At 37.9% G+C, this 21,671-nt stretch overlaps 1 protein-coding gene across 1 annotated transcript in view; it reads left to right on the top strand.

The window, feature by feature from the left end:
• The first annotated feature begins 373 nt into the window (after positions 1–373).
• Positions 374–21,671, top strand: part of LOC121300825 (Na(+)/H(+) exchange regulatory cofactor NHE-RF2-like) — a 39,282-nt gene continuing 17,984 nt past the window's right edge. Inside the window, exons 1-2 of the mRNA XM_041229718.1 lie at positions 374–1,259; positions 2,218–2,475. Of these exons, the coding sequence (XP_041085652.1) occupies positions 1,053–1,259; positions 2,218–2,475 (465 nt within the window). The 5' untranslated portion in view covers positions 374–1,052. The remainder of the gene's footprint in view (positions 1,260–2,217; positions 2,476–21,671) is intronic.

Genomic DNA, 21,671 nt, shown 5'->3' with positions numbered 1-21,671 from the left:
CAGTGAATAAAAACGACAATTCCTTTTTTTGTGCAAGAAAACACCGAAGCCACAGCGAGAAGTGGGGTGCAAACTGTGCGTGTGACACACGCCAAAGTGAAAACCAAAAAAAAAAAAAAAAAAAAAACACTGGCTGGACAGAGCGCTTCTCAAACAAAAGAAACTACTGTAATGTTATGACGTTATTGTGCAAACACAAAATAAACAAAAAAGATCCAGATACTGACTTTAGGCAAATAAAGTCATGTATAAATATCAGCCCTGTTGTCAGTATACAAAAAAAATGAATAAAAAAAAAAAAAAAAAAAAAAATGCGCTGTGCTGTACTAGCCAGAAAAGGTACAATGCCAGATAGTACTGAGGCAGTACAGAATTAAGTAGTCGCACGATTACCAGTTGATGAAGGTCTTTTCGTGTCTGCTAGGTGGTGGGCATGCGGTTCAACTCGCCCGAGCGAGATATTAAACTCGGAGCGTAATTGAATTCTAATCTCCAAATGAGAGGTGTGGACGAAGGACGGAAGAGAAACAGGAGGTGGTGCTCTGTGGCACAGACACCACTCAGAAAAAAATAAAAACTGATGCATTTAACATGAGTCCTCGGTCCTGGTATAACAGTTCTGTAAGAACGCGTTTTTTTTTTTTTTTTTTTTTTTTTTTTGTGGCACATTACTATCCTCAGTTTGAACGCAGTTGATAACTTTTAGAAAGTGATGGTTGAAGTTAATTATAGTTGTGGTGTTTAAGCGAACGAGAAAATAGCTTGATATATTTTCTTTCTTTTTTTTTTTTTTTTTTAACTTGCATCGCCTGTGGATGTATCACTGTTCTGTTTTTTATTGACACCATTATTGTCCTTATTATTTAGAATTGGACCGACGATTCAAAGAAACACCTTACATTCTAAAATATAAACAAACCGGACTAGGTTTGACTGTTTTTGTGACAGTAAATGTGTCGCGGAAAACAAGTTCAACCCCCTTAGCCTTTTTTATTAGTGGAGATAAAATCACATACACATATTGTTCCGGTTTTTTTTTAAATTATTTTTAAATGGCAAAAGATCTCAAGCCACGACTTTGCTGCATGTCTAAAGGAGAGAATGGGTACGGGTTTCATCTCCACGGCGAGAAGGGTAAAAGCGGGCAGTACATTCGGAAAGTAGAAGCTAATTCGCCGGCGGAGGCTGCGGGAATGCAGGCAGGTGACCGTGTTGTGGAGGTGAATGGCGAGAACGTCGAAAAGCATACTCATCACCAGGTAAGAGTAACGATACACTCGCTTTAGTGTTAGATAACACCCCAGGTATATAATTATATAATCTCCATATATCCATGCTGTTCTGTCACCCTCCTCACTCACCCTTATTGCACGAATGTTTTACAGTGTTATATGGCGTGTCCAGTTAGCAGGTTTTATAATTTGCGTAATTCAAATCAGCCCGCTATTATAAAATGCCATTGCTTTAACTATTACAGCTTTCACAGAACCACGAATACTGCAAGATGCAACGTTTTCATTTGAAGAGTTAAATGGGGTTTACCCATACCCCTGCTAGGCACCCTTGACAGTGTTAAAGGAGTGTTTGAAGTTAGTTACTGCAGTTTCTCCCAATTTATCACAAGCAGGCCTTGTGGGCAGTCAAGTTTGTGAACATGCTCTTTAAAAGTAAACATCAATAGATGATACATTTTGTAATACTCTTTACCTAATTTCAGCTTATAGGTTAGTACTGTAAATGTAGACTACATTTTGTGTCGTGCATAGGTATAGATTTAGTTTTTTTTAAAAACTTGAGTAATGTAGAAATTTACAGTATACAAACTTCAGAAATTATTTCTTTGTTTGTGAAACCCCTAACAGTGTAAGACAGCACAGCTTTTCAAATGCTGTCTCTCTTTTTAAGGCACAACATTCATGCTTAGTTTAGTTTTCTGAACCCCTTGTATCAATCAGCTTGCAAGTTTTGAAAGCACAGTTTGCTTTCATGGGACGTTTACATTACCAAAAAGTTGTAGGGACACAAACCACTCTGCCATCTGTTTGAAACTAGATTATGTGAGCTGAACATGTAACTTGTTAACACACATGATATAGAAAAAGGAACTGCGTTGGGAAGCTACATCGAGTCTGCTATACAGTATAGAGAGAGAGAGAGCTGCTTTTGGAGCCTGCTTGAGGGATACTATACTGTTCATCACTTTGTTTGTGACATCAGGTGGTCCAGCGAATTAAAGCCGTGGAGAAGGAAACCCGCCTGCTGGTGGTGGATAAAGAGACAGACGATTTCTTGCGTTGGCTGCGTCTCACCTGCACGGAGGAGATGGCCCGCAGCGGGGTGCCCATCCCAGAACCAGCTCTGGCACCACAGGCTACCGTGAAGGAGAATGGGACAGTGTGGAAACAGCAGCTAGTGCTCAGAAGTGAAGAGCCCAAGAGAATGTCCACAAGACACAGCTCTGAGAACAGGAAAAAGGTAAGAGCTGATTTTGTTACCTTTGAAGTCCTCTGTTCATTTGCTGTGAGCCAGTGCCAAGTTTAAAGGCAATGCTGGCAGGTTATCATATGAGATTTTGATGCCTTCAACCCATTTTTACAGTGCATTAATGGATGTGGGATGCATGATATTAGTTCAGTTGGTTATGTAATCAGTTCTTGGAGCTAACGTAATATAATGTTTGCATGTAACCAACAGTGTACAGCTGTGCCAATTACAGTAAAATCAGGTTATAATGTATGGTTTCCTCCTGGAAAAGGATATGATAAATCCAAACAAAAAAAAACTTTTTAGGTAGCTGTTCTTTTGGATAAAAGTTTGCATTGATATGCAGTTTCACCTTAACAAATTGCAGCAGTGTGCTGCCTGCATGTACAACTGTAAGAAGAGTTTTCCACACGGGACACTGGCAGAGGGACAGAAGGACTGCTTTCTTTTCACTTTACTTTCCTGTGCATAGTAATCGAAGCATCAACACCACAAACATGCAGGCTTTCGGAGACACGTTTGGGTAAATTGAGATGCTGGCAAGTCTGCATAATTGAATTGCTGCCCTTCCCAATCACTCCAGAGCTCCATGTCTTTAGAAAATCACAATCAGTGATTCTGCCACAACCCTGGGCTTATTTCTGATTCTGTTTTCTATTACTTCACTTATCAGAATTAAAACATTGTGGAGTGTTTTGGAGAACTTTGTCTCATATTCATTTCTCTCCCACTTGGGTTTACTCCCTTTTTATACTGCTTGGTGGAGGAAGGAAACAGTTTCTACAATTGATTCCAGATTACTGGCGTGGATTGCAGCTGGGCCTCGCTCAATAGGCCTGTTTTCTGTTAGGATCCCATTGTTTCTAGTTACTGGGGTTGTTGGATCCCTCTGTGGGGCAGGTTATAAAGATCAGTAAGTCTATAAACTAAATGCTTTATTAATCTGCACCGTGGAAAAAGAGATTTTCCACAGTTGTTAACACAAAACAGATTATGCCAGGATCTGAGCTACCTTTCAGTACGTGTTGGGACAGTATTGTAAGAAATTATATAGATTAGGAACTGTAGCTAAAGAGGGTGTGAACTTAGTGGTGTAAAAAAATGTAACAAAGGATTGGTCTACATTACTGTAATTGTGTGTGTGTGTGTGTGTGTGTGTGTGTGTGTGTGTGTGTGTGTGTGTATATATATATATATATATATATATATATATATATATATATAGACACACACACACACACACACACACACACATATATATATATATCTGTTTATAAAGATATGTCTTCTAATGTAGCTGACCACATTGTATTTGAGGTCTTATGTTAACTAAGATGCTTCTCTGTGAACCAAATAATGTTGGAATCAACTTTTTATATTAAAAAAAAAAAACAAGCTTATTACATAAGACACAGTGCTCTGGTCATACATGTTATATTTTCAATTAAAAGGGGACATTTATTGTTGAATGATTTACCACATGTGTAACTCTGGGCATCAGACGGGATCTCCAGGCATATTTACGGAGGAGCTATTCGAAAACAAGATGGGTGCTTTTCTAAATAAATAGAACAACAATACTGTAGAAACAAACTTGTTAAACAACTGCTTGCTTGCATAGTAGGAATTCCACTTTGATAGTCACTGTCCATGCTCCCTAAATAAGATTTAGATTGGGAGACTGAGAGAGGGGATGGGAAACTAGAAAAGGCACACCAAGAGAAAGAACTTGGTGTTGGAATAGACTTATCGCTGTTATCAAGCGCACAGTGCAGGGAAGCAGTCAGAAAGCCATCGGAATGCTTGGGTATATATTCAAAAGTGTAGAGTCAAACTCCAAAGAGGTTCTGATAAGGCTGTGTAATGCACTGGTCCAATTCTGGTCACCACAGCACATTGTGGGCTTGGAGGGAGACCAAAGAAGAGCAATCGGATTGATCCCAGTGATTGAGCTATGAAGATAGGTTGAGGGAACTAAATCTGTTAAGTCCAGAACAACGAAGAATTAGAAGGGACATGGCTGAAGTTTTTAACCCAAACCAGTAACTCAAACCCAACTTTAAGCACAGTACAGAAACCAGGACCAGAGGATGCAATTGTAAAAGAGGGGATAGATTTAGGACAGAGGGAAGGACACACTTTTTCACAGAGAGAGTCGTGAGGGTATAGGAAGGGCTACCTAGTGACGCTGTTGAGGCAGAAACACTTCGACCTTTTAAGACCCAAACTGACAAAGCCCTGAGATCAGTCTGCTACAGGGAACCAAATCTTTGCTCAATGCATGACCCCAAAGCTGGAATGATTTTTTTGTTAACCCTAAGCCCTCAATTTTGGTTGAATATTTTTCCTCACCAAGAATATATTATTCTTTTTTTTTTTTTTTAACCATTTGCTTTCTTTTAATTTGTCACGCACCACAGCAATTATCTGTTGCCAGTGTTGTCACGAAATATACCTCGTTAGGCTTCTCTTTCAAATAAAGTAAATAAATAAATCAATTCTGTATTCAGGAAATAGGGCCAGGGTAAGGGTTCATGTAAAACAGTTCACGAGTCACTAGGGAGAGGCTGGAAGCACATTTTTTGAGGCCAGCATAAGGACGGGGGCCCTTATGAACAATAAGACTATGAACTATAGTGCTATTTTAAAACCTAACTAAACCACAAGCCTTTTGAATTCTTTGTCGGGTACCCTACCCTGGTTGATGAACATCGTTTGTTCCATTTACAGTATCTGACCCCAAACAGAAAAATAGCTTATACATGAAAAGACTGATCCCTAGTAAAACCATTAAAACATGGACACATTTTTTTCAGGACAGAAATAAACTGAAGAGAATATCATGCATTGTCTGTTAGATTTAATTTTCATATCCTTGGGCCCATTGTTAACCGTGGCGGGATTTTTGCGATTGAAATAACGAATATGTGAGTAACATCCCAGCTTCACAATGAAAATGAATTACAAGCCACTGCTGCAAATACAAACAGGAATGGGTCTATTTAACTGGTTTCAAGAGGGAGGAAGCTTGTCTTTATATAGCGACCTTCAGGGAATGCAAACAAGCTACTCTGCCAACAAGGGGCTCTGATAAAGTAAATTGCTCAGAGAGTTAAACAGTAAACTGGTACTAATTTATCTGAAATTTGGATGCGAAGCACTGTAGAACAATTCAATAACATGCCTGCTCTGAGTTTAAAAGCCTAGGACACTATTCTCGGTGACCTGGTAACGTGAGATTGAAATCAGAATTGATGCTGGAGAATAGCCGAAGCTTTTGATTCTACACACAGCGTTTAGTCTGAAACCTTTTTTGCTCTCTGTTCCCAGGTCAGCTAGAACTCTGGGTCTTCTATAGTTACACTGAATTCCAATACTTCCTCTAAAGTGTAAATCAGGTATAACATTTAAAAAAAAAAAAAAGAGTATTGCAGGGCTGGGGAAAGTTTCCAGAGCTTGAGCTTTCCTTGCATTGCCGAAATAAACTATTCTTGTGGTTGTATGTTTACAAGAAATCTGTAGTGATAGTTCAGGTCTTCAGTGCTTGATGCATTTTAATTCTTGATAGATGCTTCTAGTTGAAACTTTTCTCTGATTTTTACAACTAAGGGATTTGATTAACCTACACCATGGCGTGATGAGACACAGCTGGATTTTAGTGTAGCGATACCTGCTTTTACAGACCTTGATTATCATGGATTACCTAGAGTGTGTTAGTGTTAATTGGGGTGTGTGAAACCAGCCGTGAATGTGTTATGAGGGTTAAAAGTTTTAAACACAGTATGAGATGCTGTTGTTCAGGAACATTTTGTACCTTACCAGCCCTTCATTCTTTTAAGATGAAGTGAGCGCACTTGCTTTCTCCAGCTAATATATTACTAAATGTGGACACAGGAAATAACTCCACTATAGGAAAGAGTCCACCCCACAATGAAGAGTTCCTTGATGGTATTTTTAGCTATGTTGTAGCCTGACGTTTTTAGGTTTGCCAACTTTCTTTGTTCTAATTGTATTGCTGGGTCTACTTGTAAAGTTGTATTAAATATTTATATGAGGAGTGTTTCAGTTGTGACCATGGGCCATCTGTTGTCTCGTAGTGCTGTAAAACAAGATTTATTTGTGGCAACTTAATTTCGCTAATGGCCTTGCTGCAATAAATGTTTGCGCTTCTTTTTCTTTTAATGTACGGCACCTGTATGAATAATATGTTTCACGGCACATTCAGTTTGCGGATTTTTAATAAACGCGAAATTATCAAAATTTCTTGCTTGTGAAATGTTCCTGTTTTACACTAAATTCCAGACCAGTCTCTCTGAAATCAAGGATGACCATGGGACACCATGTGCATAGCAGTTTTATATATTCCAGATCCTAATTAGACACAGTGTACAGGCTAATTAGGAAACAGAAAAAGAAAATTGGATTTTAGCTTTGCAGGGCATTCTCCTCTGTTGATCAAATCTGTTGATCCCTCTAGTGTGTAATTTGCACAGTTTGTAAAAAATACAGTGAATTAAAACAAAATAATCATTTACAGCATGGCGAGAAGGCTAATTTAATGGTGTCTTGTGGGTGTTGTAATGTTAACCATTATGAAAATTGCACTGTGCTGTAAACCACTTTGATTGTTGCAATTTATGTGTTGATAAGATTTTGTAGCAATGCCCAGACAAATACAGCATGGCTTGGAATTTCATTTAGGGATCAGCACATTGAGTGATGTGCAGTCTGCCTGCATGCAAGTTAACAAGAAAAAGCACATTTCCCTAAACGTGGTGGCAGGCAGGCACATTGCAGGCAGGTGCGCTGCCAAAGCATCTCCAGTCTTAAACTGAAAACCCTGCTGTGCTATTCACTTGAAGCACTCTCTCAAGCAGCAGAGCCAGACATAACAACATAAGAAAGATTTGGGAGCGAGAATTAATTTAATTAACATTTTCACCGCATCCCTTGAAATGGTTGTACTTTCCATTTCTAATATATTTTCTTCACTTAAAGAAAAAGGCATGTGGTTTTGGACACGTTTTATTCCATTGACAAACAAACAGACCACATCAAACAGCTCGTCTAAATCTTCTCTCAAGATGGATAGTAAAGGAGAGCTGTAAGGATGTTATGGTCTGGTTTCTAGTCTAGAAATAAAGATTATGTGATTACTGAAGGTGTCTTTTAGTGAGCATGTCCCCAGTCACATATTTGATCAGGCAACGTATTTATTTTTTGTGTTGCGTGGTTTTCAAATCCACACTATTGGAAGCTGCAGTGCCCCACACTTGTGTTTGATTATTCCTTGTTGTGTTTTTACGGTGGCTGACTCTCTTGACCTGTTTGTTTGTTGATACAGTGGAATTTTAGTTGTAGGAACACAAGATTCCTCCTCAGCTCTGAAACCAGTTCACATAATGCATGCTACTTACAGAAATTCAGGTTTCTGAAAATGGTAGGGTGTTTTAATAACATATTTCCATAACTTGAAGTTTCTTTTGAAGTAAAAACATATACACGATGTGTGTGTATATATTATTTATTTATTTATTTTTTAATTGACTGGCGCCTTCATCAGCATAATTAAGTTTAAATAGCATTCAGTTGTTTCAAAGGTTTTTTGTATTTCAACTGATTTTACATAATAATAAAACTTGATGCATTTCTTTTGCTTAATACCCCAATGTGATGGCATGAAATATCTTGCACTAGATACTTAACACCTGTGCTGTTCAGTGTAGTGTTTTGCTTTAACAGATCCACATGGCCAAGGCATTGTTGGATCTTTCCACACAGATTCTGTTTGTAGCCTGTTGGTGATTTTGCACATATTCATTTGTTTCCTCGTGTTTGTAAGGTAAGGTGTACTAGATCAGTGAAATTACCTAAGCTTGGGTGCAAATACGCATTTGAAAAAGCCCTCTGTAATCCCATAAACTCTCCTGTTCTAGCCAGAGCCAGACAGTAATGTAGTTCCTCACATTACTATTGCCGAGTTCAGCACAGGGGTACACCGGACAGACACAAACCAGTTTCCATGCAAATCCATGCGTGCGGTGGTGGTTTTTTTTCCCAGGGTACTTTATAGCATCAGGTGATCGACTTTGCACAATGAGTTAAACTTAAGAGTTTGAGCAGGAGATCTAGTAAGACAGAGCAGCACTTGATGGGAGAAACAGAAAGAGGCTCAAACAAAGCTTATTTGCTTGGATATTGTTTGTCACTGCTGCTCAAATTGCTTTAAAAGCCACTTTCTCACAGGGCAGTTGAACAAAACTGTTATTCTTCTGAGATGCATAATACAGTGTTTCATCCCCTTGTGAACCTTGAACTCATTGTACCAAGCAGTATTGCTGTGTGTTTTACTGGAAGATAGCAGTGACGTTCTAGAGAAACAAAATAGACCACCAAGTTGTGTAATAATGTTTAAAACTAGAGTAACATTTTGCGTTTTCACAGTTTTGTGTTGTGAGGTCTGTTTTCCTTGCGCATACAGCACCATAATAAAATATGCACTGTGCCTTGCGAAAGGTGGTGGACATTAACTTCTTCAGAAAACCCATAGGAATCAAGTTTGTATACAGGTGTTCAAATGTCCAAATCGAATCACTAATTCTATTCTTACTTTGAGAAAGTATCTTATTAAGTGGGTGTCATAACCTGTTGCTAAGTTGGAATATAAGTTTGTAACAGTACCAAAGTGTATCAATATTGGATCATTGGTTCTACATATTTTTTTGAAAGAGATCTAGTTTACCTGTTTGACAATGACCTACCAAGTTTGTAAGGTGCAAAGTATGATGGTACTCAGGCTGGCCAAATGTAACAGAGCAGCAATCGCAAAATCTTTTTTTTTTTTTTTTTTTTTTTACCATAAACTCTGGTTGTCTCAGGTACTTGAATGTGAAAGAACCATCATGAAATGTTTTAGAACAGCAAGAAGTTCACAAGAATCAACAGCTTTACAAGACGAACTTGCATAGTTTCCAAGCAGAATCACAAAGTCTGCGTTTTGTGTGCATGTGAATATTGATCTCAAGTATTCATAGTAGGGTTTTTTCTTGGCAGTATTCCTAACAACTGCTTTATATACAAACTTCATGCCTTTTGAGATTGAATTAAGGCAGTGAGTGTGGCTTCAGTTTACATCAAGAGATCATGTTGGTTGCAAAGCCATGCTTGAATCTCCAGAACAACACTTGTCTGGGAAGGCTAGCTATATAACTCTCAATATTTCACAGGAAAAAAAGTGGTACATTTTTTTTTTTATTATTATTTGCAAACCTGGGAAAGTTTATTAAAAAGACAAAAAAATATTTGAAAGGGAAGCTAAGGGCCCCCACCCAAATCACTACCCACTAGCTTTCCAGTCAGAGTGTCGCCACGCCTGAGTTACTGAGCCAACACATTTTAACCACAATATCGGTGTAAAACCAGCTCTTGTTTCAAACCTACAGTTTCGATTTAAAATCAAGAAGAGTGTCAGAGTTTGAAGATGCAGCTCTGTCACGAAACTGCAATTAGGGAGGAAAGTTGCACACCTGACAAGCTATTAAGAGCCATCTGCTAGCTACAGTAGCTGTTACGGAGGTAACCTTCACCGTGTATCGCGTCGCACGAATAGCACAGCTCGGAAAAGAAAACTACATTTGGCCAGCTGCAAAATGGTCTGCTGCACGTATGAACCGCTTGCGCTATCTAGCGGGACAAGATTTATTGTGGTGTTGATTTTTAGTTTTCCAGACTTTATTAACTCAGTCCAATTTATACCACTCTGGCGACACAGGGTCTGGTGAATAGTGTTGAGAGTGTGCCATGCTCCCTGTTGCCTGGTGTCTTTGGATGGTGGTGGCAGGGGAGCAGTAAATATGTACATTTGATGCACATAAACTAGAAGATTTGCATACAGTATGTGTACATCACCAGATACATGTACACTACACTTTTTTTTGTTTTAACTAATCTATACGTGATCAAACTTTTTGTATTTGTTTCCAATTTCAGGATTGAGGTAAAGCAACCTGTAGGCTATATTAAATGTGTAAAAAAAATGTGTAACTGTGTGACAGTTATTTTACTGAAAATACAAATGTTTTCTTTTTCATGTTTATTATTTAAAATTTTTATTTCCAATCTTACAAAAGAGGAAGAGGCAATCGGTTAACTTTTTTTTTTTCTGAAAAAAAAAAAGGAAAAATAATTTACATGCAAATGTTTCCAAACTGTTTGAAAAAGTTTATTATTCCGTGTATATAATAGCTAGTCTTTACTCGTCTGTGCAAATGCTGTCCGAGAATGCACCAGTCCTTGCTTTTAAATGTATCCCCTTTTTATTTTGGAAAGCTTTCATGCTAAATGTGTTCTTAATAAAATGATAAATCATGTATTAAATTAAGTGGACTTTGTGGCTAACTTTTATTTCATTTCTGGAGCAATTAAACCCAGATGGACCCCAGAAAAAAAGCTACTTTTTATAAAATAAATAAATAAAAGGCCAGCTGTGTTTCTTTCAGATGTTCAAGATCTTAACTCTGTCTGTCCCTGCGGACTCCAGGGTCTTATACTGAGGAATGTGAGCCTTAAAGGGATACACATCATTTTGTTTTGATTTTCTTATTTGTTTATAATATAGTGTATAAGATTGGAATTTTGCCTGCAAATGACAAGAAAAAAATGAAATCTTAACTATTGAATAGGTTTTGCCTTTATTAGAACTACCATAAGGATATAGTTGCAGAAATTTGCCTATCCAATCTGGTATCTTTCCTGTTTACGACTGAATCTGACTTTAAAACAGAAAGATCTCTTATGCATTCAATGTAAAGAAAAGGAGACAAATGTATCAGCTGGCGCTTTCATCAACACACACATTTTACATTTATGATTGACTGTTTGACGTAATCAGGTGATATTTTACAAAGCACTTGCTGGCAATGCTGTTTGCATAACAAATGATGAAGACACATGATAGGTGTTTTTTATTTTACATAAAAGTTCTACATATATATCTCCGTTCAGGGGGTTAATGTTTTAGATGAACTAGAATTGCGATAAATGAATTGTAGGTGCTGCTCATTTGCTTGCAGAAGCTACCAGAAAGTTTATTTCTCCTCCATGCCCTGCATGTTGTTATGAAGTCATCGTCGCAAGGGTCACCCACAGCTGGCAGTTCATTTGTTTGCTGAGCTCTGTATTTGACTTGCAGGCTCCCTGTCTGGCTGGAAATGAGTCCCACCCTGTATCTTCCAGTGACTTGTGTCCTCTGGTTCGACACTGCCCCGGGACAAAGCGCCTGTGGGAGATTGATAAGATGGGTGTGGGAGGCTATAAGAGCAGCAGTCTCTTTTGTATACTGTCTGTTTTGGCCTGGCCTGAATACAAAATAACAGTATGAATTCCAAACAGAAAAAAACGGGCTTTGCAAGTTTAAAGGGGTTATTGTTGGCTTTCTAAATGTATATCTAATCCTCCTGTTCAAATAGTTGAAATGACTGAATAGCTAAAAGACAATTGACAAATACTTATACATTTTGTTTTTCAATAATTGTTTATTTGAAACTTTATGCCCTGGCATTTTTCAAATGAGCTGACACCCCCACATTGACGCTGGAGGAACGAAGATGGACACACGGTCCTCTGAACATGTGCCGTCGGCCGTCTGCTTCTTTTCACTCTGCAGGCTTGCCATGCAGCCACCTCAGAGGTGCAGCATTGGAGGACCATGCAGCTCTGGGCTGCTTGCAGGCAGGCCCACAGGCGCCTGGCCAGTCTGCAGAGGTCTCTGGTGTGCGGTGAGCTGAGGACACCCTGGCCGACCTGGGCCCTACCTCCCAGGGCGGTGCTCTGCCAATTGTGCGCCATCCCTTGGGAGCTCCTGTCCACAGTTGGAAGTAGCCTGGACTTGAACTGGCGACCTCCAGGCTATAGGGCGCATCCTGCACTCCATGCAGAGTGCCTTTACTGGATGCGCTACTCGGGAGCCCCCTCTATTCATAACATTTAACCATTTATCTGTTTTATTTCTTTTTCTAAAAATTATCAAATAGCATTAATGTGTTATCCCAGTATACTGGATGCAATGCTAGCTTTTGAGTTATTGAGAACTGGAATGTAGTAAATATTGTACACATTGAATAAACCTGATTTGATGTTAAACTCTGTTCAAAATGACAAGGAAAAATATTAATTATTGTATTTAGAATATGAAGGCAAGTTGTGTCTGGAAGCGTTGAACAACCCTGTGTTTCCCCATTCCCCATACCAGATGTGTCTTACTTTTCCATAAACATATAGGGTTATTAGAAGGATGTGTGTACCAGAGGTAAAAGAAAGTTTACAAACTTTTCTCAACTGGGGTGCCTTGTCCTGAAAAAAAAAGTATCAAAAAAGTACCGTTACATCCGTAAAGACACAGAAAGGAAAAAGACGGCAACTCCCAAAAATCTTTTGTTCTTTCAAAAATGAGCTTATGCATTTCAACAGTATGTTGAAACTCTGATTGTGACCTGGATTTTTGGGAGTTGCTGGAACGGTACTTTTTTTTTTTTATCACATAGGGTTGTCTCTAGCCAATAAACCTTGCATGCAGTGAGCCTTGCCATCATTACTGAGATGAAGAGGAAGTGAGGAAGAGGTGTCCTTATTTTAACCCTTGAAAGTACAAAGGACACATGTGTCCCACAAATAAAAAATGATGATAACACGAAACAGGGTTTAATGTTTACTGATAGATGCGATCTGGTCATCCAAGTTGTCAGTTTCCTCTTGATGAGTCACTCTCAAAAGTATTTGAAGAAGAAACAGTTTGGTCTTTTAAGCAGATGTTCTCTTAGACTTTTGGACAGCAAGCTGGAGGCTATTACATTATAAAAAGAATTGCCTAGGGTAGTCCAGAGTTACAATGTGACTTCCCTCATTAATGGAATATTTTTTATTTGCACATGTTTATCCTGTTTTCTTAACACGATCTGAAACTGCAGTCAGTACAGCCAAGATGCTTGAGGACACATGCAAGGAAAGGAGAAGGTCTTTGACATCAGCCCACTGTGAGTATCCTTCTCAAGCACATTCACATTAGATTTCAGGAACCATGAATCTTCAGTGTGGGATTGCGGTATAGTTCATACTGCATCCCAGGGGAGCAGCAAATAAGTCTCCTGCCAAGGGTCAAATAGGATTAAAGGAAGTCAAATAAAAAAACAGAGTAAAAGAACATTTCATTCCATCGAGAGTGTAGGCAGAGTGATTTACTTTATGTTGCCAGCAAACCATACAGTCTCCAAACAGGCTATGTTACAGCATGGTTGGTGAATTGCATGTGTTATCTACAGTACCAGCAAAATAATAGATCCTTTCCTGAGAGAGCAAAGGCTTGTTGAGAACAGGGAGTGTCTTCATCCTGGGCAAGGCTTTGTTCACTTTGAATGTTCTTGACCGTTACTCGCTCTTACACTCGCCCTTCGCTTGCCTTCTGAACAGTGCTGGTGGTATTAAACCCCACAGCAGCTTCAGCTCTGCGGAACTTTTATTTCAATTTTGATTTCCCAGTGTCTCTCCCTTCCTGGTATTCGCACCTTTGGTTAGAGGAACCCCACAATGTATGGCACTGTGCTGACTCAGGTAAGAAGTCTGGTTTCTAGGAACAGCTTCTCCATCTGGTTTGACAAATGGACTAAGTACGAATATAGGAAGAGCACCCGGGTGCTGTTATTTACACTGAATTCGATGGGAACAAAACACTTTCAATTCATTTCCATAATATGTATGCATAGCCTTTGCATATGCATTATTGCAGAGATGTGGTTGTGTTTCTTTCATTTTTTTTAGTGGGCAGGTGGAAGGGTGACCGAAACAGGAGGACTGATGCATGAGACGGTCTTATTGGCTGATTTGATCTGCGGCTCGGGTCTTTGAGCCTAACTTTGACCAGTTAAGTTTTGCTCTTGTCACATCTTTGCTTTTGACTGGGAACAGGATTTGGAATAAATACAATAAAAAAAAAAAAAGATTGCTTTCTTAGGTGATTTGAGTATTTGACAGTGTTAGTACCACTAAACCCTTTAAGGCACAAGGTACAAGGGACATGTGTCCTACAAATAAAAATGATGCTAACTTATTTATTTTTGCAATGAGGTGCACAGAACAGGTTTTAGAATTTACTGACAGGTTGGATCCGGTCAACCATACTTGAGTTTCCTTCTTGTGATGCATGAGTCACTCTCAAATGTATTTTAAGAAGAAACCATTTGAACAACCGCTCAATTCCTTGTGTACCTTGAGGGGTTAATATGATAACGTGGAAAGGGTATTAATGCTCTTACGATCACACACGTTCATTATAATTTAATGTTATACTCTAAGTTACCATATGCCAGTGGCTACTTGAAACCTAAATAAAACATAAAGAAAGTTCTGAAATGTTCCTTTTTATTAATAATTTGCTCCAGTTTTCAGAGCTGTTTTGTGTTGGTGAATTTCATGTAGGTTATTTCCTGTGCGCTGTACTCAGACTAGGAGGGTCTTTAGTGGTCTGTCTGAAAAGTGGTGCCAGGCATGTTGTGCCATGATGAGGCTAATGTTTTATTGTTCATATTTGTCAAACAAATGTTGCATGTGTGCTCCTCGGTAAACAGTTTGTTTAGTAACCTGACGTAGACCTCTCATAGCGTAAACAAACCTTCTGTTTGGTGTGAGTCATACAACTAAATAGGCTTTTATACAGGCAACAGGGCCTTTTTGTTAGTGGCTTCAACACAATCATTTCACTGATGTACTGATGTCTTAAAATGGGAGATAACTGCTTTAGTCCAGGCTTGTTTTTAGAGATATTAGATTGCATTAGTTAGACTTTCTAAGGTACAATTAATACTGCTGTCAGTATACAGTACTGTGATAACTCGAGACGATGTATGAATACATACTGTATTCGGGTCATTCAAATCGGACACTTTTATAGGGAGGTACCCATTTGTGGTAGATAAATTTAAACAAATTTGATTTAGGTGTGGCGGGGATGAAAAAGAGAAAGACGGTAAAAATACCTATGTTGATGACTTTTGATCCCTTTTTTTCTTCATGGGGGGGGGCAGGGGTGGGATGTGACCTATCGTTTCAAGAGAGCGAATTAAGTATCACCAGGTGGAAATTGACAATTTGGATGACCAGATCCAATCTGTCAGTAAATTTTGAAACTGTGTTTCGTGCCCCTCTTTGCAAAAATAACAATTTTGCCATCATTTGTGTTTGTGGGTTGTCTGCGTCCCTTCTAGCTGAAAGGGTTAATGTAGTGCATCAGCTGGTAGGGTTGATGATCTGGAAAGAACCTTTGCTCCACTTCTCAAAAAATAAAGAAATGTTTACAGTGTGCAATGTAACATGAGGATAAGTGTTTGATCTCTTGACATTGTCATTCTGGTGCAGATGTTAAAGTTCATATTTCTTAATCAAGGCTGATGAGGTTTTGCCAGTAGTGTTGTGAATCAGGGAGGGGGCTCTAGGCGTATGAGTGATAGTTAAAGGACATTGTTTATCAAGTAAAGCTAAATAAATCAAAAAGGAAAACTCTTAGTCATAACCCTCTAGGACAAACCCCCCAAAAAAAAAAAAAAAAATCAAGAACTCCTGGACTTGGACATTCTATTAGACATTCTTCACAGATTTATAGCAGTTCAATAAATGAAAAAAAAAAAAAAAAAAAAACTGTTGCGTTATCCAAGTAGCATTTTCACCCATTCAATGTTGTATCAAGTTACATATACACTGATTCTGCTGTGCCCCACAATCCTGTTCAATTCACTGGTGTCTATTTACTACATTCTTCCATAGATTTGCATGCTGTGAGGCTGGACTATATTGTTTATTGTTTGAAAATCTTCCACAGAGTTGTTTTTGATTTGGTATAACAACCCCTCGTCTCTTTGTCGAAACCTGTTTGCTGCTAATACCATGTCATTGTGTAAGGAATACAAACTAACAGAAATAACAACGAGAAAAAAAAGCTTAGTAGTGTACAGCATATGGGTCTTATTAGAGAGGCAGTTTAACTTGGCTGGACAGGTTTGAGCAGCAGACAGTGGCCTCAATACTGAATACAGGAGTAGCCTCAATGATATAAAAAGTGGCTTTTTATTAACAGCACTGGGAGCAAATTGGGACTCTAAAAAGATGACCTTCAGTAATGCATGTCAACAACCACCCAATGTATTTTTTATTTAAAATATATTCCTTAATGTGGTGAGTGCTTTTGTCTGGATATTAATTTTCATTCAGAAGCAGAATACTATGATGTAACTGTACTGAAGGCAAATGCACACAATATGCTTCGCTAAAGAGTCTTTTATATTCATTTTCTCATACTAACATATGTAACAGATTACAGCATTCTGCTTCAATTACAATGAAAGGGAGTTAGGAGTTCTGAAGGGTTTTCTTTCTTTTATGGTTATTTTTTTGTTAATTGACATTTGGTTTATTGAATTATATGTTCTATGTGTATTACGAGGCACTTTTAATTGCATCCAGTATTAAACAGCCTGATTCTAATCTAATTCAACCCACAGATATATCCAACTTGGTACTCAAATATTATTACAGTGTCTTATTATATATTTCTTAGCAATTGTTATAAGATATCTCTTTATTTTTACATACAATTACCCATTTATAGAGTTGTTTTTTTAAATGGAGAAATCTAGGTAAAGTACCTTACTCAAGGGTACAGCAGCAGTGTCAAACACTTGGAATTGAATCAAGGACTCCAGTCACGAGTCCAGAGCCCTAACCACTACTCCACACAACGTTGTTGATGGTTGACAGCTGACGGTAATATCTGAGCTAACAAAAGAGAAATGAAAAGGAGGGTGCATGGACTGCAACTTGCTACTTTTTAAATTAGACACCTGAGTTTAATATCTACAGATTTAAGCCTACAGCTTGCCAGCATCATTTTGAGGAAGGGTGATGCCCAAATTTAGACTTGTCTGCCCACCCACCCTCCACAAAAAAAAAAAAAGAAAAACAAATTACCTGAAAAACAGGTCATTTTATTTTTCAAAATATCACGTGTGTGAATCATATTTGTTATTCTACAAGCTGTTTCAGAAGGAACTGGAAACTGCACGGTGGTCCTTAGCTAAGAATTTGACAACTTGTCTGTCTCTGACTGTGTGAGAGGGGAGGGGAGAGCTCTAGAATGGTTTTTTAGTGTTTACATTTTGGTTCTCGCTGTGTGTTACAGTATGTGGTGTTTTTCATGTATCTTGTTGAAGAACAGCAGGCTTTTTAACTGATGGCTTAGTGGAACGCCTTGAGCACTGTAAGACCTTCACAAAAGCTCCGTTGTGGACATGGGGTAAGGGGCTGAATCAAAGCCAGCTACAGAACATTGACTACTGGATTGGCTTAACCCATCACCTCCTCTCTTTTGATGCCTTGTCTGTTTCAGTTAGGAGGGCTGCTGTTGGAATTTGAAGATTTCCTCCTTTTAATTTGAGGAAAACAAACTACTTTAGTTAGACTAACATCTTGACACGTCTCTCTCTTCCAATTACATTTTTGGCATTTAATTGATGTGTTTGTGATTGAATGGTTTTTGATGTTCATTTGAAGCAGAAGCTATTTGGAACTTGAAATGATTGCTACCGTGGTTACAGAATGACTGGTGGTTTTGCTTTTGGAAAGGATTAACGATCATGTGTGGAGTATGAATGAATCGGAGTGCCTTATCATTTCATTGAATTATTTCCCCTGCCTTTTGGTTTCATGTACTGAATTCATTCTTGGCATAGCCCTTTATAGTTGCTATTAATTTAGAACCCTAAATTAGTTCTAATATTATAGTCCACCCAGTGTATCTTTATATACAAGTATGCCATAAAGTCATCAGTCACACGATTCATTGATTCAGCAGCTCCAGCAACCTTAAGAAGAACCCTTGACATTTTTTTTTAACCAGAACACAACAACAATAAAAAGGTCACCATTCTTTAGAACCTCTTGCATTTACCTTCTGCGTTAGTTCCAGATGAGTGATGCATTAAAGTATGTGTTGGATCCCTGGTTTTTAGGGCGTTCCCAGAAATAATTCCAGTGCAGGAGGATGTTTCTTGGAAATGAATAATACCAGAGGCACAATGCCACATTTATCCATCTTGAAATTGAATACCTTATCTGTTTTTATAATACTATCTAACATCAGTTATTCATTTTGGGGTCAAGCATAACAAACTTTCAAATAGACGGCAGTCTAGGTGGATTCCGTGATCAGTGTTTTCAGATTCATTGTCGCCTTGGTTTCTTGTAACTTTTACATCCTGTTTAATGTAATGCTGGAAGTGCACGTTTTGTCAAGAAAAGTCTGGTTGGATGCTGTGAAGAAATTGGCACTGGCCTATTTTAAATGGCTTAGCCAAGCTGTGAAGTACCAAAAACTAGTGTCTGTTGAAATTCCAAACTTGCACACCGATTACTCTAGCAGAAGAAAAGGATGTAATTCATAACAGGTTATAATGGCATCTTGCTTAACTCATTATTTTTATATAAAAATAATAATATTGTTTTGTATTTTAACAGGTGAGTTCCTAGGTTTGTATAAAATTATCGTACTTTTAAAAGGGGCTTTGACGTTGTTTGTTTTTTTAACCAAAATGCCTATGGTTTGAATACAATAAAATGTTATTTTAAATGTCGGTGATTTAGATGTTCTAAAACCAACTTTAAAGACGCAGCTTAGTTTATGTTAAAAGCATTCCTGTTGATGAGTTGTAATCGGGTCATTAAATTTGTTCTGGTTTTGTGGACAATATGTGGGAGCTTAAATTGAATAGTTCCCACTACAATAGGATCAAAACAAAAAAAACAAATATAGGTAAAAAGAAAAAAATAGCATGCTTCAAAACTATCTGACTGTCACTGTAGCTAATCTCTAAACTGTATAAATCTGTACTTGACAGTGAAACAGAGAGATCGGGGGAAAAGCTGCCTTACTGTAAATTTAATAATAATCCAAAAAAAAAAAAAAAAAATGTAGATTTTGCACCGCTAGTATTGTCGTGAGATTGTTGATGCATACATTGCAATAATGATTGGTGTACATGTCTTGTTTAAAACAATTTACCGGATGTGCCACTCGGGAGCCCCCTGCACTTTTGTATTGCTATCCAGCCGCATTTCTATCCAGATACAAACTCAAGCAACCAGAACTTTTTGTTGATGTGATAAACATTAGGCTCTTGCCTGGCATGTTTCTGTGATGCCCTCTGCTGTTTATGGATACACAATGTTCTATAGATAGTAATGAAAGTACAAAAATTGGCACTAGTTCCAAATGTATGATTTTACGGCTAAAACATTAAACTAGTTTAACAATTTTCTGTTAAAGTAGTATTGTGGAAGCAGAGTTTTTTTTTTTTTTTTTTTTTTTTTTTTTTCTGTAGCTCCCACATGCAATTAAAATACTAAACAATGGCTAATGAAATACAACAAGGACTAAGCATGGCCAGAAAAGATTTTGAATTGCAAAGTAGTCATTAGATAGATATTCATTTGAATGTGATATTTACGTGTTAATGAAAGCTCAGAACAGTTGACTCTGGGGAGTAAGCTTGCCCCTGATCAATCAGTCTGTGATTACACAACAGGAAGATGAATTGAAGTCAAATCCGTGGGTGTGCTGGGTTGCTGGTGCATGAAATTCATGGCGTTGTAAAACTAGCATGTTTTTTTTATTTTTTTGGGGGGAATTATTTTCAATCACAGTAATATAGTGTTAGAAATAACAGGACCTACATTTTGTATCGTGGATTCTCCGAACCATATATTTAAAATTGACAAACTAGTGTTGGACAATAGAGTTTCCAGTATAAGGACGACCAGTGAGAAATGGTCAAGTGTCCATCCAGGACAGCTTGCAGCATGACTCGCTGAGTCAGCACCTTTGTTCCTTGTGACGGAGACGCATCAAAACAGTATTCAGTGTAGTCTTTAAGAGACAGCCCTGTTACGCAAACATGTGACAGCAAAATTCCTCTATTTATGCATGTCGGGGAGTGGTTAATTTAAAAACGTCCTTTTATTATGTACAGTACAATTATTTACAAGACTAAACTCATTTGTGTGCTTTTTAAAAAGTGGGTTAAGCATTTAGTTACAAGAAAGGTCTTGCTGTGCATACGGCTTAAAGACTGTTGTTACAAATCCTAACTTTTTTTTGTTTTTTCCTTCTGCAGATTCCTTTTTATAAATACCACAGGTCAAGTTTTGTGAGTTCATGGAATTGGCTTGATCTTGTGGCAGCCATTGCCCCAGGCCTGTCTGTGTTTTGAATGCCCTTTGTAATTAAATTGCAAATGAGTGATTTTGCAGCACTTGAATAAATAACCCTAAAGTTGGTAAGATTGGTCAGTACGTTCTTAAGCCTTATGTTACTTGATCGTATGTTCTTCAAGACTAACTAAAAGCAGCGTGCAAGGGATGTAAGGCTCCTTTAAATATCCACACTTTACATGTTAAGTGGAATTCCATAATGATCGTAAACGGAGAGTGGATTCGTTTTCTGTCACCACCATGCAAGAAGACAGAATTATATTGTTTCTGTAACCTAGAGGTGGTCTGCATTCCAAATTGTATAACTCCTCAGGGTCACTTTACTGTTTTTTTATTTTTTTCTTTTATTTTTTTTTTTTTTTTTTTTTTTTTTTTTTTTTTTTTTTTTTATTATTTTCTTTTTTTTTTTTTTTTTTTTTTTTTTTTTTTTTTTTTTTTTTTTTTTTATTATATCATTTTGTATTTTTTTTATATTTTTTGTTTTTTTTTTTTTTTTTTTTTTTTTTTTTTTTTTTTTTTTTTTTTTTTATTTTTTTTTTTATTTTTGTTTTCATGCACAAGTACGACCTAGCACAGAAAACTTAAAATCTCTTGTTGATCGGACACAGGGGGGGGGGGGTTGGGGGGGGGGGGGGGGGGGGGGGGGGGGCACAAGTACGACCTAGCACAGAAAACTTAAAATCTCTTGTTGCTGACACAGAAGATACTGCAGAGAGGGCAGGGGTCATCCCAGAACTTTCTCCCAGAATGCCATTCTCTCCTGTCAAGTCACAGATGGTCTGACATGAAATCTGCAAAGTATTTTATCCTTTCAGTTGTGTGTTTGCAAAGTCAGTTACAAACATTACTGGACAAACCACATGGATTCAAATAGAGAAGCA

The sequence above is a fragment of the Polyodon spathula genome, chromosome 26 (assembly GCF_017654505.1).
Source record: "Polyodon spathula isolate WHYD16114869_AA chromosome 26, ASM1765450v1, whole genome shotgun sequence".
NCBI lineage: Eukaryota > Metazoa > Chordata > Actinopteri > Acipenseriformes > Polyodontidae > Polyodon > Polyodon spathula.
Note: the sequence above shows the minus strand (reverse complement) of the source record. Positions and strands in the feature narration are given on the sequence as shown.